At 41.9% G+C, this 18,854-nt stretch overlaps 2 protein-coding genes across 5 annotated transcripts; one reads left to right on the top strand and one right to left on the bottom strand.

Annotated features, from left to right (window-relative positions):
• Positions 1–564: 564 nt before the first annotated feature.
• On the top strand, positions 565–13,774 carry lcmt2 (leucine carboxyl methyltransferase 2). 3 transcript variants are annotated; one of them, XM_017703042.2, is made up of 15 exons: positions 567–760; positions 847–926; positions 2,700–2,824; positions 2,918–2,999; positions 5,192–5,375; positions 5,711–5,867; positions 6,623–6,812; positions 7,772–7,876; positions 8,806–8,893; positions 10,382–10,615; positions 11,520–11,747; positions 11,909–12,006; positions 12,383–12,570; positions 13,173–13,308; positions 13,583–13,774. In XM_017703042.2, the coding sequence occupies exons 2-15, from the start codon at positions 864–866 to the stop codon at positions 13,748–13,750; spliced, it is 2,046 nt and encodes a 681-aa protein (XP_017558531.1). In that variant the 5' UTR covers positions 567–760; positions 847–863; the 3' UTR covers positions 13,751–13,774. The 3 variants fall into 3 exon arrangements, 2 of the variants coding, with proteins under 2 accessions (XP_017558531.1, XP_017558529.1); XM_017703040.2 differs by having other exon boundaries at positions 567–926; XR_001858084.2 differs by lacking the exon at positions 13,583–13,774 and having other exon boundaries at positions 565–926; positions 12,383–12,726; positions 13,173–13,233.
• A 113-nt stretch (positions 13,775–13,887) lies between these two features.
• crygs2 (crystallin, gamma S2) lies at positions 13,888–17,522 on the bottom strand. 2 transcript variants are annotated; one of them, XM_017703044.2, is made up of 3 exons: positions 16,311–17,522; positions 15,155–15,397; positions 13,888–14,322 (listed from the first exon to the last, which is right to left on the bottom strand). In XM_017703044.2, the coding sequence occupies exons 1-3, from the start codon at positions 16,326–16,328 to the stop codon at positions 14,050–14,052; spliced, it is 534 nt and encodes a 177-aa protein (XP_017558533.1). In that variant the 5' UTR covers positions 16,329–17,522; the 3' UTR covers positions 13,888–14,049. The 2 variants fall into 2 exon arrangements, with proteins under 2 accessions (XP_017558533.1, XP_017558532.1); XM_017703043.2 differs by lacking the exon at positions 16,311–17,522 and having other exon boundaries at positions 15,155–16,204.
• Positions 17,523–18,854: the final 1,332 nt, after the last annotated feature.

Here is an 18,854-nt window from a genome sequence, read left to right as displayed (position 1 = left end):
TTGTGGGTGAAATGATCCCGTAACACATACGATAAGAGTCTTATATTAAGGCGCACAAATAAATGTTACATAAGATAAGGCATATAAAATAAATGTTAATTAAAATCATACAAATATAATATATTTAGTAGTGATTGTTTTATATTCAGACTGTTTGTTTTAAATTTAGACTGTTTTATTACGAACATTTTAGGACTCTTATGTTATGTGTTGCTTGGGTAATATTTCCCTAACACATACGATAAGAGTCCCAGCCTCTTCTGAAAAGTCCTAATAAGAAAGTAAAAAGAATGTATAAATCACACACATGCAATATTTTTATTAGCAATTGTTTTAATTTCATTTTAAGTATACATGTACGTATATGTTTTCTTTAACATATATACTCATATATGCAAGAATACACGTATATATGTTATTTATACTGTTTCATTACGTTAATTTTATAGAACATTTTAGGACTCTTATGAGATGTGTCGCGGGTGTTATGATTCCTTAGCACATGCTATAAGAGTCCCAAGCTCTTTGGTAAAATTCTCCTAATTAAATGGTCTAAACGGCACATTCACGTTCTTAAAATTAGAATAGAATTGAATAAATAATTAAACGTTTCATGTATGTTTAATTTTAAGCTACATTGACATATATACGGTCAATGAAAACAAATACAATTTCCGGTAGGCGTTTCAACATGTGTCTCATTCTCATGTCTCAGTCATGAAGTTCCTCAGCGCTGGACGAGCTCTCTGAATTTACTGAGGTCGCTAGAGTTTGGGATTTGGGTGAAAAGGTTGACGAAGGGTTTTGGGTCATGCACAACGTTTATTATGTTTATGACTGGTGAAGGTCTGAGAGGAGAGGAGATGCTTGGGGCTCCACCAGCGACCATCGGCAAGAAGAAACAGAAACATGGAAAAGATGCTGCTGTAAGTCTTCACAGCGTGTGACAGTTTCAGCTTTAAATCCAGTAATCTTTAAAACCACCTCATTACACCCATTGTCCATGTTATCAGCTCCACTGACCACATAGGAGCGTTTTGTAGTTCTACAGTTACAGACTGTAGTCCATCTGTTTCTCTGATACTCTGTTACCCTGTTCTTCAGTGGTCAGGACCCCCATGGACCCTCACAGAGCAGGTACTATATGGGTGGTGGATCCTTCTCAGCACTGCAGTAAGACTGACGTGGTGGTGGTGTGTTAGTGTGTGTTGCGCTGGCCTGAGTGGATCAGACAGCAGGGCTGCTGGAGTCTTTAAACACCTCAGTGTCACTGCTGGACTGACTTTACATCTACAAGGTGGACCGATGAGGTTGGAGTGGACAGTGAGTGGATACAGTGTTAACCTCCAGCAGCACTGCTGTGTCTGGTCCACTCATACCAGGACAACATACACTAACACACCACTACCATGACCCACCACCCAAATAGCACCCGCTCTGTGAGGGTCCATGGGGGTCCTGACCACTGAAGAACAGGGTAACAGAGTATCAGAGAAACAGATGGACTACAGTCTGTAACTGTAGAACTACAAAGTGCACCTATGTGGTCAGTGGAGCTGATAAAATGAGTGTAGAAACAAGGAGGTGGACTTAATGTCATGGGTGATTTGTGTATATTGTGGACGTAATGATGATTTGACGGGCAATTCAGGTCCAATACTACTTTCAAATCGGAGGTCAAGATTGGATTGTTTTCCCAATGTCATGTTGAAAATGGCGCAATTTCATAAGACACCAGCCCAGAAATCAAGGATATTAATACCCCCCCCCATTGCTGTAGTAACATCCTCTACTCTTCTGGGAAGGCTTTACATTAGATGTTGAAACATTGCTGTGAGAATTTGATTGTGTTCAGTGAGAGCATCAGTGAGGTCAGATCTCCAACTCATCCCAAAGATTTTGGATGAAGCTCCATCACTCCAGAGAATGCAGTTCCACAGGTGCTGTGCTCAACCCCTTAACTGGCCCAAAGTTCTATAAGTAGCTCAATCAGCTTGCATTGAAGTCCCTGTAGTTACTAAATAATAAGACGTTGTATGTAATAAGCCTGGGATGTATAGGGATATCTAAATATTTTTTATCCTTGTGGTGATAGACATATGTCTGGATGTTGCATTCTTTCTGAAATGGCTTAAAAGAGTGATTTAGAGTAAACAGACTTTGTTGAATGCAGTAAGACTTGAAGTAAGCTAATTGTTGCCAGGTAGATTCAAAATGTTGACCGCAGTAAAACTAAAATACATATAATAAAAAAAAAAAAAGATCCCCAAGACGTCTCTTATGAATTGAATCCATTCTAAAACTTTGGATGTTATTTCTGTCCCAATGGCTCCATGAGGTGCATGGTGCTTGGACCCCAGTGATTGCCGTTAGCATTGTAATTTGAAGGTGGTGATTTTGCTTTTATGGCGGTTACAGTCTGCATAAAGCAATGTTCTACAGACAACATCTAAATGGAAGCTCGGTTACTAACGATGATGATTTTCAGCCTTTTTGCCCACCGTTGTGTTGTACACTCACTCTATTGGTTAGTGCTTTTCTATAGAGATCACACAAGGCAGTGCAGTTGAACGCCTGCAGAGGATGCACAGTGAAGTAGCTAAATACCCTGAGCTATTTGTTATAACATCTCTGAAGTCTCTTTGTTATAATGTTTATTTTCCTCGTGGTTGACCAGTTTAGGTGTTTTCCACTTTCAGGTGCAGGGCACCAATGACAGCAGTGTGGTCAGTAAAGTGTCCGCAGCGGCTAAGGGCTACTTCCAGGATGATCTCCTCCAGCATTTTGTGTGCAAGGTGTCACGGCGAGCTCCTCTTATCAACAGGTAGGAAAACCACATGGTAGAATTTAAACTCGGTTCTGCGCCATAGACTGTTATCACATTTAAATGACCGTGTTCTCTATATTTTCTTCCCAGGGGCTACTATGTTCGCTGGCAAGCTGTTGACCACTGCGTGAAACAGTTTTTGCGTGTTACTGGGTCCTGTGTTAGCAGGCAGGTAGGATGGAATTCATAAAGCTCCCTGGTTTATTTTAGTCCTAAACACTAATTAATTTGGATTCGATTATTCTGAAAAAGTTGGGCACAATTATTACAGTCAGACTGTAAAACTACACACACTGCAGATTCATACTGGATTAAAATCACTCCACAATTATTACAGTCAGACTGTAAAACTACACACTGCAGATTCATAATGGATTAAAATCACTCCACAATTATTACAGTCAGACTGTAAAACTACACACTGCAGATTCATACTGGATTAAAATCACTCCACAATTATTACAGTCACACTGTAAAACTACACACTGCAGATTCATACTGGATTAAAATCACTCCACAATTATTATAGTCAGACTGTAAAACTACACACACTGCAGATTCATACTGGATTAAAATCACTCCACAATTATTACAGTCAGACTGTAAAACTACACGCTGCAGATTCATACTGGATTAAAATCACTCCACAATTATTACAGTCAGACTGTAAAACTACACACTGCAGATTCATACTGGATTAAAATCACTCCACAATTATTACAGTCACACTGTAAAACTACACGCTGCAGATTCATACTGGATTAAAATCACTCCACAATTATTACAGTCAGACTGTAAAACTACACACTGCAGATTCATACTGGATTAAAATCACTCCACAATTGTTACAGTCAGACTGTAAAACTACACACTGCAGATTCATACTGGATTAAAATCACTCCACAATTATTACAGTCAGACTGTAAAACTACACACACTGCAGATTCATACTGGATTAAAATCACTCCACAATTATTACAGTCAGACTGTAAAACTACACACATTACAGATTCATACTGGATTAAAATCACTCCACAATTATTACAGTCACACTGTAAAACTACACGCTGCAGATTCATACTGGATTAAAATCACTCCACAATTATTACAGTCAGACTGTAAAACTACACACTGCAGATTCATACTGGATTAAAATCACTCCATAATAATTACAGTCACACTGTAAAACTACACGCTGCAGATTCATACTGGATTAAAATCACTCCACAATTATTACAGTCAGACTGTAAAACTACACACTGCAGATTCATACTGGATTAAAATCACTCCACAATTATTACAGTCACACTGTAAAACTACACACTGCAGATTCATACTGGATTAAAATCACTCCACAATTATTACAGTCAGACTGTAAAACTACACACGCTGCAGATTCATACTGGATTAAAATCACTCCACAATTATTACAGTCAGACTGTAAAACTACACACTGCAGATTCATACTGGATTAAAATCACTCCACAATTATTACAGTCAGACTGTAAAACTACACACTGCAGATTCATACTGGATTAAAATCACTCCACAATTATTACTGTCAGACTGTAAAACTACACACTGCAGATTCATACTGGATTAAAATCACTCCACAATTATTACAGTCACACTGTAAAACTACACACTGCAGATTCATACTGGATTAAAATCACTCCACAATTATTACTGTCAGACTGTAAAACTACACACTGCAGATTCATACCGGATTAAAATCACTCCACAATTATTACAGTCAGACTGTAAAACTACACACTGCAGATTCATACTGGATTAAAATCACTCCACAATTATTACAGTCAGACTGTAAAACTACACACACTGCAGATTCATACTGGATTAAAATCACTCCACAATTATTACCGTCAGACTGTAAAACTACACACTGCAGATTCATACTGGTTTAAAATCACTCCACAATTATTACCGTCAGACTGTAAAACTACACACTGCAGATTCATACTGGATTAAAATCACTCCACAATTATTACAGTCAGACTGTAAAACTACACACTGCAGATTCATACTGGATTAAAATCACTCCACAATTATAACAGTCAGACTGTAAAACTACACACTGCAGATTCATACTGGATTAAAATCACTCCACAATTATTACAGTCAGACTGTAAAACTACACACACTGCAGATTCATACTGGATTAAAATCACTCCACAATTATTACAGTCAGACTGTAAAACTACACACTGCAGATTCACACTGGATTAAAATCACTCCACAATTATTACAGTCAGACTGTAAAACTACACACTGCAGATTCATACTGGGTGGTACAGATCCTTCCTTCCTTCCTTCCTTCCTTCTCATTCCCTCAATTGTCCTTAGATCCTGTCTCTAGGGGCCGGCTTCGACTCCCTCTACTTCCGTCTGCATGCAGAAGGAGCTCTCGAGCGGGTTGTGGTGTTTGAGGTGGACTTCCCTGACGTCGCCAGACGCAAGGCAGCCTTAATCAGTGGCGACGATCGTCTGAAAGATTCTCTTCTGGAGTTGGACCTCTTAGCTCAGAGTGGTAGGACATGATTTGGCCATGTTATTGTCTCTATGTGTAAGTTAAGATGCAGCGATCTCAAGTTTAACAAGCCTTTTTATGGAAAACGGAATCGCGAGTTTGATGTAGTATCTAAACATTGCTAAAGTTTCAGAACGTACCGTTTACTCCTCTGTCTGTACAGTCCAAACAAGTTCATTTGCACATATCTGCCTCGCCTGTTCACTATGAAGTTATAAGGAGTGTTTCAGCCCAGACTGCATTTGGCTAATGAGTCACTACACAGGACAGCGAATAGAAATGGAAGTCATTTACATATAAGAGTCTTAAACGCACTTGTGCCCCTCCCCGTGCAGGCCCTGTATATGTGCGCAGTGCTCAGTACAACCTGCTGGGTGTGGACGTGAGGAACGAGAGAGAGGCTGAGGGGGTTTTGAGCGGGGCTGGGCTGCAGTGGGACCGCCCCACGCTCGTCCTCTCAGAGGTGGTGCTCACCTATATGGAAACGGAGTGGTGAGTGCAGCGTGTCTGTGTTTGTTCCCTTTGTTTAGTGTTTGTTGGTAAAGAGTTCAAATCGGGTCAAAGCATCGAAATGAAGCTTTTGCTTTTCAGCTTCAGCGTTTCACGTCGCTGATGCAGAGTAATGATGCTGTGGGTTGTTTTCCATGGTTTTCCACAGACATATTTGCTTTAACGTCTCAGCAAACACAGAGTGAAACATTAAAAATGTGTGTATGATACTAAAATTGAGTGTTGAAACATCCAGCAAAGCTTGAATCACAAATACACCACTTTATCAGCTCCACTGACCACATAGGTGCACTTTGTAGGTCTACAGTTACAGACTGTAGTCCATCTGTTTCTCTGATACTTTGTTACTCTGTTCTTCAGTGGTCAGGACCCCCCATGGACCCTCACAGAGCAGGTGCTATTTGGGTGGTGGGTCATTCTCAGCACTGCAGTAACACTGACGTGGTGGTGGTGTGTTAGTGTGTGTTGCGCTGGTCTGAGTGGATCAGACAGCAGTGCTGCTTGAGTTTTTAAACACTGTGTCCACTCTCTGTCCACTCTATTAGACACTCCTACCTGGTCGGTCCACCTTGTAGATGTAAAGTCAGAGGCGACAGCTCATCTGCTGCTGCACAGTTTGTGTTGGTCATCCTCTAGTCCTTCATCAGTGGTCACAGGATGCTGTTGGCTAGATGTTTTTGGTTGTACCTAATAAAGTGGCCAGTGAGTGTATATAATATTCATGTTTGATGCCTCAGGTCGGACGCTGTGATTGGCTGGGCAGCGAGAATCCTCCCACAGGCTTTGATTGTGATGTATGAACAGATCCGCCCTGACGACCCCTTCGGCAGGGTCATGCAGAACCATTTCCTGAAGCTCAACTCTAAAATCCATGCGCTCTGCCAGTACCCCAACACCTCAGCACAGAGCCAGAGATTCCTGCAGAAGGTACCACCTTAAGTTTAGTTCAACAATGAGACCTCCCAGAGCTGTAGGTGCCCCCGGGTTTGTCAATCAGCGCTCAGTAGCAGTAACGCTGACCAATCAGCTCTCAGTAGCAGTAACGCTGACCAATCAGCGCTCAGTAGCAGTAACGCTGACCAATCAGCGCTCAGTAGCAGTAACGCTGACCAATCAGCGCTCAGTAGCAGTAATGCTGACCAATCAGCTCTCACTAGCAGTAATGCTGACCAGTCAGCTCTCAGTAGCAGTAACGCTAACCAATCAGCTCTCAGCAGCAGTAATGCTAACCAATCAGCTCTCAGTAGCAGTAATGCTGACCAATCATCTCTCAGCAGCAGTAACGCTGACCAATCAGCTCTCAGTAGCAGGAAAGCTACAGGGTCAGATTCCTTAGCATACTGCTGCTGAGCACCACTTAGTTAGCATTACTGCTACTGAGAGTTGATTGGTTAGCATTACTGCTACTGAGCACTGGTTGGTTGGTTAGAATTAGAGCTACTGAGCGCTGATTGGTTGGTTAGCGTTAGAGCTACTGAGCGCTGATTGGTTGGTTAGCGTTAGAGCTACTGAGCGCTGATTGGTTGGTTAGCGTTAGAGCTACTGAGCGCTGATTGGTTGGTATTACTGCTGTAAGTATTGGTTTTCTGTGAATTTATACATACCATGTATTTTAATGCACTAGCTGTATTTAGATTTTTTGCTTATTTTATTGTTATGTGCTTATATGTTAGCTTGTGTTTTGGTGTAGCGTCCCGTGTTATTGATATTTATGTTCTAATGTTTTATTTAGACCCTGCTGTTTCATCTTTCTAATGCTTTTTGTCTTCTTGTGTGAAGAACATTTAGATTTTGTGACTTCAGTGAAAGGCTAATTATTTCTCTTTGTGTGTGTGTGATGTAATGGAGTGTGTATGATGTTATTCCTCTCTGTTCTTTCCTCACAGGGTTGGGAGAAATGCGTGTGCTTGGACATGAACCAGTTCTACTTCTGTCTCTCCAAGGATGAGCGTGAGCGGGTGGAGAAGATGGAGCCCTTTGATGAGTTTGAGGTAAACAAACACAGAGGCTGCCAATTAGGCTTATATGATTTATCACATTTTTATTGTTATTGCGATGTATCAGTGGTAAACACATTAATAGCTGCGATGACAGAACAGATTAAGTTACTTTATACATGCAGCACCACAGAGACGTCATTATACTGCCGATACAAACCCTTAGAAGCCTGATGAGTGCTCTCCCATGCGGGAAATGACTGACTTAACCATTAGGCTATAGGGCCAATTACTAAACACACGTGTGCACCTCTAAAGCTCCTCCATCCTGAACTAAAAGCCTTTAAAAGACGGATTTTTCTCAGGATTTTTCTCACACAGAGTATTGTGTTCTAAGTGTGTGAGGCAGTAATGACTATGGTCACAACAAATCTATTTAAAAGCGAGACAAATAAGTAAACAAAAACTTTTCAGTGCCCAGAAAATTGCAGTTTATTGGCGATAGATTGTCAAGGTATTCCAGAACTCGTGGTGATATCCTTTACACAAGCATGCTGTTTTCTAAGGCAGTGCTGTCCAAGGGGTCAATGGTCACATGCATGGTTTTTGGCCTTTTCCTTTATGCACAGCCATTTCTCTGGATTCCCTGAATCTTTTGATGTTTTTATGCAAAGTAGAGGGTGAAATACTTACGATTTTTTGCAGTCGCTTGCTAAGAAATGTTATTTTGAAACTATTGAACTTTTTGTTAATGCATTTTTTTACAAAGTGACCAGCCTGGACTCATCCTAGGCCTAATCTGGATGCTCTTTTATGTCCAGTCGCGATTGTACCTTTTTAAGATGCAATGTTCTTAGTTTTAAATGACCCCCATCCCAACGTTTTTGACGTGTTGCAGGCATTAATCAGAACAAGCGTGCATTTTGTTCGAATGCAGGTCAAAGTAGATTTTGTTCGTTTTGTCGTTTTGTGTTGTTCATTAGGAATGGCATCAGAAGTGCTCTCACTACTTCATCCTCACCGCCTCTAAAGGCTCTCTGACCAGTCCAGCACTCCTCAATCCCCCATATGGTAAGACGGACAGATGAACTATTAAAGGGACACTTCAACCAATAGTTTATATTGTATATTTTTTTTTCTGTGGTGCTCCTTAATGCTGTGTGGTATTGATAAAATTAAGTATGATAAAATTTCAGTTAGATTCAGTATCAAATTCAATATGATATTTTCCAAATATATCAAGGCATATCAAGGCAGAGAAATATTGATAACATGAGTCAGATATGAACACATACTTTATTTGAATGCTGCTGCAACCCCTGAACCAAAATGTCTGAGCATAATTATTTATGACTCACTGTGCTAAATTGTTTTTTTTAAATGTAGCATTTAGTTTGATTCATGATATATAAATTAATTTAAGAATTAATTTGTAGAATTTAAAATTCCAGTTTGGCCCATTAAAGAGCAAATAATAAGATTTTCACAATATTGTTATAGAAAGTACTCTGTGTTCTACCGTGAGCTTCAGGTTTAAAAATGGTAATAAAAATCGGTCCAAAAAATCAGTCATTGGCCAGTTTGGCTGTAGAGAAATCTGAATCGGGCAAAGCAGGTCTTGATCAGTGCAATGCTATTCTATCTGAGTGTTACAAAATGTTAAATGACATACGTTCCAGTTAAGTTTTAATTTTCCATCAATACCACTAAATCTAAAAATTAATATTGTTGTGCGGCGCCAACATTGATTAACAATACAGGGTGTCCCCAAAAAAATTGACATCATTTTGGAGTCTAATGACGGCCAATTCTCCCTTAAATGATCTCAAATTTTAACTAATTGTGTAAAAACTAACCGAGTAAAATTTTTAGGTTGAAGAATGTTGTTCACTAGAAATGAAAAGGTGTGTTAGAATATGCTCGAAAACCATCAAACAAAAGTGTGTAGTGCATTTTTGAGAAAATTCAATGAAAATGTACCAACTGGAAAGCAGATTTGGACAAAGCACAAAAAATTCAGAGAGGAAGTCTGTCTGTGCAGAGCAAAGGGACCTGGATAACCACCAGTATCAGAAGATATTGTCAGTCAGGTTCAAGAAACATTTGTGTGAAGCCCCAGAAAGTCTGTAAGAAGAGCATCTCTGGAAGCCCAGATTCCTTGTATGACACATTGTGTGTCTAATGAAACGCTTGCGAATGACACCCTATAAGCTGCAGCTCGTTCAAGCCTTAAAGACAGATGACGGGGAAAAGCACAAGCAATTCTGTGTCGCTATGCAGGAGAAGTTTGAAGATGAGGAGTTCGAAAAGCACCTTGTTTTCAGTGATGAGGCCACATTTCATACAAATGGCAAAGTCAACAGGCCTCAGACATGTAGTTACTCAGATTTTCACATCTCAAATTATGTCAGTTTTTTTGGGACACTGTATATCACCCAGAACTGCTGCTACTGTCCGTCTTGAACTGCTTAAAGTTGACGTGTCTAGAAGAAGTGTGTGAGCTTCATTTGAATTGGAATCAAGCCAGACTTGTCATCTTCCCTTTTGTTTTCCTTTCAGAGTCCCTCATTCCCCTGATGGCTCCTGAGCTGGAGAGCTTCTCCATGGCAGTCCGGCCTCTTGAGGGGGCTCCCTGTGTGGAGATGGTGGGGATGGCCTCCTCTGTGCTGGAGCCTGGGCTTCTGCTCCTCAGCGGAGGGTTTGGGAGAGGAGGCCGACGCACTGCCGCCACAGCCCTCATCAGAGGGAAGACTGGTTGGACATGTGCCACTGTGGAACTGGACGGAGACAAAGGCTAGTGTCTTAAATACCTGAAAAATGTTCTCCCTCTGCTTTAAGGAAAATTCCAGCATCTTTCTAAGATAATCTCTCTGTCTTATGCATCTATAGTGTAGAAGCCTATAAACAGATGCTGTATTCCATGAATAATAGCCGTAATACTAATAATAAAGCACAATAAACTGAAATGATGAAGGTAAAACATGTATGTTAAAGGTGACGCATTCTAATGAAGTACCAAGAGCTAAAGGGCACCCCCTTGTGGAAAATCTTCACCCTGCCAAATGTGAGTGAGTGAGGGTCCAACAACATGGTTCATCTCTTTAGATATTAAAATTAGAAATTACAACCCTGTTTCAGAAACGTCACAGTGCAAATTGTAAATAAAAACAGAATGCAATGATGTGCAAATCATTTAAACCCCATATTAAATTGAAAATAGTATAAAAACAGCATATTAGATTTTAAAACTGAGAACTTGTTTTTGGAAAATGAAATGCCCATTTTGAATTTGATGCCAGCAACATGTTTCAAAAAAGATGGGACAGGGGCAGCAAATAAAATGCACCTGATGGAACATCTCAGCTAATTAGGTTAACTGGCAACAGGTCAGTAACATGATAAAATAGCAAAGAACTTGGGGATTTTGTCATCTACTGTACATAATATCATTAAAAGATTAAGAGAATCCAGAGAAATTTCTGTATGCAAGTATGTTTTGAACCAGCAGGTTTTCTTCTTCTTTTCTAAGCTCAGACAAAATTATTGTCTGTGATAATCAGCTGTACGCTACAGATGCAGCAGATGGAAATGAATATTCCTTTAATGTCAGGATCCACCGATGTGGATATGCAGACATAGATTTGTGTTTTATCTTATTAATGTCATATTTAACATTTCCGTTACATCTTTAACACAGGTGTGCGGCTGTATCACGCACTGACCCCTGTTCCCGGATGGGGTGCTGTGATTACAGGAGGCAGAACTTCTCCACTGAACCCCATTGACAGCGTACTGAAAGTTACCTACAGCCTGAATGACCAGGCTGACCCCCAAACCGTACAGCTGTCTGTAGAAAAGACGGTTTGTACTGGCCAAGCTCCAAAGCCGAGATGGAGGCATACAGCTACTTTGCTGAATCATGGAGGTGAGAGAGTCTAGATCAGCATATCCTACTCAAAACTTTAGTCACTGTTTTCATTAATGTTAAACCAGCTTTGCTGCAAATACATGTATAAAAAATTATACTAAGATGCTGCTACTCTGGCATCTTAATACTGCTGAACTATCATTTTAACTATCTTTCAGGCAGGAACTACATTTTTGTGTTTGGTGGGTGTACAGAAAGGGAGCCAGTTTTAGGTGACGCACACTTCTTGTGTTTGGAGAACCAACATTGGACAGATGTAAGGCCCAGAGATTGAATATTGAGTGGTATGACAAAAAATGTATGTCACGGTATAATTCACATTTACATATTTATGAATGAATATCTGTACAAATAAAACTATTTTGATGCTGAATTGCATATAATTCTGAGAAACAGTAAAGCTTCTCAGCTTGTAGTGACATCCAGGCCCTGCGGCAGAGTGAGGCGCACCCTAGGCCGGCTTTTCTTTCCACTCTTTTTCTGGCTGTAATTTCATGCCTATGCAGACCCCTAATACGGGTCCATAATTAACAAGCATTGGCATAGTAAGCAGACTGATAAAGGCTAAGCCTGACTCTGCACTTACCTGCGTCATTAGAACAAGCAAAACTGACTGATCTGTCCCTGCTAAGGTCCCTCTTGAAGGCTGCTTCCCTGAACCTCGTCATTCCCACTCGGCATGTGCCTATAGAGGAGGACTGGTGATCTTTGGAGGTTTGGGCCAAGGAGGTGTTCCTCTAGGAGACGTTATTCTGCTGAAGTCCATGTCTAGAGGCTTCATCTGGGAAAGGCTACAATTACAATCAGCGTTGGTACCGAGGTATTGTTGCCGTTACATTCTATTAGACCCCTCGACCTGGACATCACCTCTTTCATCTTCTCTCTGGTAGAAGATTCGGGGCCATCAAAGCAACTAGACATGCTGATATTTTTTCCCCCAGGGCTGGCTATCCTTACTGCAGTGGACACCCTGCAAGTTAGTTTGAACCCTTCAGCACCTCTTACTGAAGCCCATAACTGTATTGTTTTGCACCACTTTGCTTAAAATAGCTGAAATTTGTAGTGTGAGTCCTAAAGCGTCCCATGTGCCCCAATGGCAACGGAAGTCTGCTTTAATCACCTGCATCATGGCATAGCTTCTTTCTTTGTTTATAAGTTTTGTTAGCAATCTATGTGATCTAAACATTTGTAACAGCCCTAACATACACAAACAAGGGTGTTTTTGTCTGAAAAGTGCAGCAAGAGATTAACCAAGTAGGCAGGTACCTTTCCTTCAGTTGTGAGTTGGATTTGAGACAGGTGGAAATGCCAGGTGTAAACAGTTGTCTCACTGTCCACTTGTATGAAAAGGGTTTCTGATAAAGTTATGTGTATTGTTCTTAAGTTTGCTCTGTGGTAATCACAGTCCTTTGCCATTTGCAGGTATTCCCATACAGCCCATGTAATCGGTGAGAATCTGGTAGTAGTTGGTGGTGTCTGGATACAGGCAGATGGTGTGCCAGGGGTTGCTGTAATAAACCTGACCACTGGAGGCAGTGTTGAAGTTAACATTGACACAGTAAGTTTCATGTTTAGGGTCTTTGGAAATGGTGTTAATTTAATACACTGTGCTTAGCAGCTGAAGGTCAGTAACAAGAACAGTCCATGTTTGTTCTGTTAGACTACTGTTACTTGTAGTTTGAAAAGACTTTCAGTTTGGAATCTGTTTTCTTAGCTAATGAATGCCTTTATTGTATGAAGTGCATCATTTCCTTGTTAGCTTCCCTACATGTAGATTGTCAATTCACAGTGTGGTTTCTGTCTTTTTCTGTTTGACCCTCCTCTCTCTTCAGTCATCTGTCCCCTGGCCCCTCATGCTGCATTCATTCTGCTCAGAATTGCTGGACTCTGAGGGGGCTGAGTTGGTACTTATCGGTGGTGGGGGGAACTGCTTCTCTTTTGGAACCCACCTCAATAACCACCCTGTTACTCTAGATCTGAGGCCTGTGCTGGACCACTGAGTCAAATCAAAAGGATGTCAGAAGATGTACTAAATCCAAAGCTATGAAGACTAGTTTGGACAGTGACCATGTTCAATAATGAAAACAGCAGGAAAGAAACATCAGACACTGTAACAAGCAATGATATTCAACTCCACTGACTTGCCAGCCAAACTTTATTTCAACCAGGACCTCAGTTTAAGGTATCAGCCAAAAAGAGCCACTCAAATGATGTGGGACAGGACATCAGCTAATTGTCATTTGGAGAAGGGCAGTGGAGGTGAGAGGTCTTGGGGTACTAGCCCCAGAGAGGTGAAATGTCACTCAGTGAGGCGGCGGAAGGACTGGACAGTGGGACACACAGCACCCCAGTCCACAGGTTTGCGGTACTCGCCCTTCTCCAGGAAGTACTGGCGGCCACGGTAGTTGGGGTGCTCATAGAAGACCCAGTAGCCGTCCAGGACCTTGCAGGAGTGCACCTCTCTCAGGCGGTAACGCTCCAGAACAGAGGGGCAGTCCTCGGTGGCCTCGAAGGCCTGACCCGCAAAGTCCACCTTGTCATACAGCTGCACCTTGTACTGAGTTCCGCTTGTCTGTGGGAGAAGTTAGGGTGGGAGGGGATGGTGGGGTTGGGAGGGGTTAGGGTTAGGATTGGGGAGGTTAGTGTGTGGGGTTGGGGAAGAAGGGTGAGGGTAGATGGGGTAAGAAGAAAGGGGAAGGGGGGACATGGAAGGAGATGAGATCCAGTGTAAATCCTTCCAAACCTTGCACCAAGGTTACCCCATCATGACCATCAACAAATCAAGGATCACGCTCAGGATACAGAAGATCATGGACTTTTTTTCTTTCTACTCTCCATGGCTCTACAGTCTTTGCGCAAATTATTTTGTTTTAGTGAATTGATATTTAATAAAGACTTATTGTTTCTTAACACCTTGTTCTAGATTTCTGATTTTTGCAAGGATCCAAGAATAAGTACAAGTATTCTTCCAAGACCATGAAGCATGTTATTGCCTATTCTGTCTGCCAGAGGCAAAATGAGGACCATCAGAGTCCTGTTCGCCACATTAGATATTCCTGAGGCAAGATATAATTACAGCCTTGCTTCTGGCAAAGGATTCACTGTACCAAATGCTCCGAAGGCCATTCAGTTAGCCTTTGTGCTTATTGATCTACCAATCTATATCTGCACTGGTACCTGGTTATGCAATCAAGTGAGGCCAGTTGGTGACTCTGCAATATATGTGCTGTGAAAGGCTTTGATTTAGTTTTAGAAACTGGGTGAGAAGTGGAGAAGCTGCTATAAGTGTTATGATACTAGAAACACAAAGTTCCACAATGAGAAAACTTGCCTTATTAATTTTGATCTGAAGTGTACAGTGATTAGTTTTGTACTCTATTCGATGGATAGTTGGTTTGACTTACAAAGTGGATCATCTTGCAGGAGCTGAGTCGGTCATTGAGGCCCATCCAGCGCAGGTACTCTGGGTACTCGCCCCTGGTTAGCACGTACTGGTAGCCCATGTAATTGGGCCGCTCATAGACAACCCAGGTACCGCTCTCCACCCGGATGGAGTTGCAGCGGCTTAAGTAGGTGTGGAAGTCGGTGCAGTCGCTGTCGCACTCATAGCGGCGGCCTTGGAAGTTTTTGTCCTCATAGAAAATAATCTGAAAGGACATCAGGTGGACGTACAGAGCACTGTTTGAAAAATCAAGAAGACTTGCTCTCATATTTTGTAAGCTGGCACAGTTGAGCAAGGATCACCACTGGCTTTGTCTCTGTGCCTGTGAGGTTAAACAGTCACTCTCTGTCTCATTGGTTCAATTCTGGGCATGGCACCAGGGTGCCAGCTGACACCTGCCAGACTGTAGGAATTTGCCCTTTAATGGTCTAACAAAAGCAGTTTGCCAAAAAATAACCACGCTGGCACATTCCTTCATCCTCTGCTCTATGCAGAAACGAAAGCTAGGAACTATCCTTCTTTACGATTAATTAAATGATGATTGACCAATACCTTTTGGCCTCACATAACAAGAATCTGTGATACAAAAGCCAGCAAATCTCATAGGTTAAAGGGATCAGTTTTCACCACAATACTAATATGCTAAATCAACAATCAAGGCATGCCAGACCTAAGCTGTAATAAAGGGTCCTTAAAATGTCAAGAGATATTTTCGTAACTCATAATGCTTCTTATGCATCCTTCTCCAACCTTGAAACGCCTTCTCAGAAATCATCCTAGCAATTCCCAACATGTAACCAAAGCTGACCATTTTGATATGGTCAGTCAAAAATGCAATGCCTGTTTGAATCTTTCTTGCCTGGGTTACTAAGAAGGCCATCTGGAGTAATGGTTTCATCAAGCAAGTCCAGGAGAGGCCCGGCGAAGCAGCATCAACAAACACCAAACGCAAATCATATTTTCACATCTTCCTTCCACAAGAAACTCAATTAGGTATCGTTCATAGTAATGATTTCTATAGCTTTGAAATGGATACTATTGATAATGTAGTATGACCTTGAAATTAGGGCTAGGCTGTTGTTCCTGTATCCACAAGAGTCTCCAAAGTCTCTACTCACCCTGCCCATCTTGGACATTGTATTTAGGCTTGACTGGGGAAAGTGTCTGAAGTCCTGACTGAGTGCTGACCAACTAGCGGGGCCGTTTAAATACGTAGCCCCCCAGATTCAGGATTAGTGGGGCGGCGAGCACCGGACAATCGCTTTGTCATGAAAATGAGATCCAAAAATTGAGTCAGTGATTCTAGTGCTATTCAGGTTTTCCAGAAAAGCGATGTGGGATTACAGCATAATGGTAACATTGCCAGTGTCACCAATTCACCCCTCCTCGCTCCCTCCCTTTCCAAAACACACACGCGTGCCCACCCTGGCCCAGTCTGAGCCACAACACACACATCACGCCGCCCTGGCAGCTCATGCCAAGACCACTGGCGAATGTGAAGAGCCCAGATGTATTGGATTATTGCACTGCACTGTTCTGAATGGCACACTATTCTCCTGGCTCAGCTCTTTTCTGCTGTTGTAGCCGCAGGCCAAAATAATCAAACCTGGCACGGCAAAGGCTCCACCATCGGCTGTGTGGGTGAGCAACATCTCACACCATCTCCTTCAGGGATCACACTTCAGCGTGAGCCTTCTAGCGAAAGGGAGGAGACATGGCACGCAAACAGCGTTATACATGGAACACGTGATATTCTTATGTGAGCACGTATTTTGGTCTCTTGCGTTTGGGTGTGTCTCGCTCTCCTGGTCTCTCCCTTCACAGGCATACCTGCCCTGCAGTCAGTCCTAGGAGGAGGATCTCTAACCAATCTGACTGAGGCCTGACTGGTGTAGATGAGGGAAGGAGCCAAAGACTTAAAAGAGGCCTTCAAGATGGCAGATCTTTTAACTTTAAGATGCCCTTTATATAATATAGAACCACATTTCGTCTGGATCTTTCTGAGCACTGCAGTAACACTGACGTGGTGGTGGTGTGTTAGTGTGTGTTGTGCTGGTCTGAGTGGATCAGACACAGCAGTGCTGCTGGAGTTTTTAAACACCTCAGTGTCACTGCTGGACTGAGAATAGTCCACCAACCCAAAATATCCAGCCAACAGTGTCAGCAAATGTCATGGGAGTTCACGATTCTGAGTGTCCAGCCATTAATACTAATAAACTACAATACCCAGCATGCATTATGGAAACACAAACCACTGTGAATCCCCACCAATGGTGACACAGAAAGACTGCTACACTCTTAAAAAGATGGTTCTTTAGCAAAGAAAAATGGTTCTTTATGGAACCATGGACACTCAAAGAACCCTATGCATGATTAAAGGGTTCTTTGCCTCATGAAAAGGTTCTTCACACGGATGTAGAACGTGTTGTAGATGGTTCACAAAAGGATTCCACTATTGTTACATGCCAAAGAACCTTTTTTGGGTACTACACGGAACACTTTGCGCAGCGCAGCATGTCCACTGATGCAAAGGCTAATAAATATGGATATATCTCTTCTTCAGTAGCCAGTTAGTTATCAGAGATCTACATGTGCTTGGAGTTTTTTTAAAAGCTCCGCCCAACTTCAAGATACATCATCAGAAGGGAATTGTTCTAATCGTTTAACTGGAAAAAAAATCTCACTCCAGAGGTTCCAGCGGTGAGTCGGCATGTTTACAACAGATGCAGTGATGATTACGTTTTTCACTGTGGTTGAAGTTTCACTTTAATAATCGCACCTGTTTAGTCCGGCACTCCACTCCGTACACGTGCCTTTTAAAGGTGGACCCCCTTTTGCCTTCAGAACTGCCTTAATTCTTCATGCCACACTTTCAACAAGGTGTTGGAAACGTTCCTCAGAGATTCTGGTTGGTTATTTGAGTTCCTGTTGTCTTTCTATCATCTGGAACCAGTCTGCCCATTCTCCTCTGACCTCTCACATCAACAAGGCATTTTCATCCACACAACTGACCGCTCACTGGATATTTCCTCTTTTTCGGACCGTTCTCTGTAAACCCTAGAGATGGTTGAGCGTGAAAATCCCAGCAGATCAGCAGTTTCTGAAATACTCAGACCAGCCCGTCTGGCACCAACAACCACGCCACGTTCAAAGCCCCTTAAATCCCCTTTCTTCCCCGTTCTGATGCTCGGTCTGCACTTCAGCAAGTTGTCTTGACCACCTCTACAGGCCTAAATGCAGTGAGTTGCAGCCGTGTGATTGGCTGATTAGCTATTTGTGGTAACAAGCAACTGTACCTAATAAAGTGGCCGGTGAGTGTAAATCAAGAGGGTAAAACGAGCATCTAAAGCAAATTAAAGTCATTAACTGACAACATACAGGAGGTAAAGCATCTTTTATTATTTTAACACTAAACCTGTTCCCTTAAACTAATACAATAATACAGAACTGTGCTCAGATGTGCTGCTGTCTTCTGGTTTCATTCATACTCTTGAAAATTAAGAAGCACCAAACGACAACAATGAAAATTCCTACAAAAATGGAAATCATTAATGTGGTATCGCTTGCTGGTCCAAACAAATTGGTCACATACACCGGATCCGGCGTAACATGACCCCTCCTTCTTTCTACGCTCACTGTCCACTTTATCATCTCCACTTACT

This window comes from Pygocentrus nattereri, chromosome 6, assembly GCF_015220715.1.
Source record: "Pygocentrus nattereri isolate fPygNat1 chromosome 6, fPygNat1.pri, whole genome shotgun sequence".
Lineage (NCBI taxonomy): Eukaryota > Metazoa > Chordata > Actinopteri > Characiformes > Serrasalmidae > Pygocentrus > Pygocentrus nattereri.
Note: the sequence above shows the minus strand (reverse complement) of the source record. Positions and strands in the feature narration are given on the sequence as shown.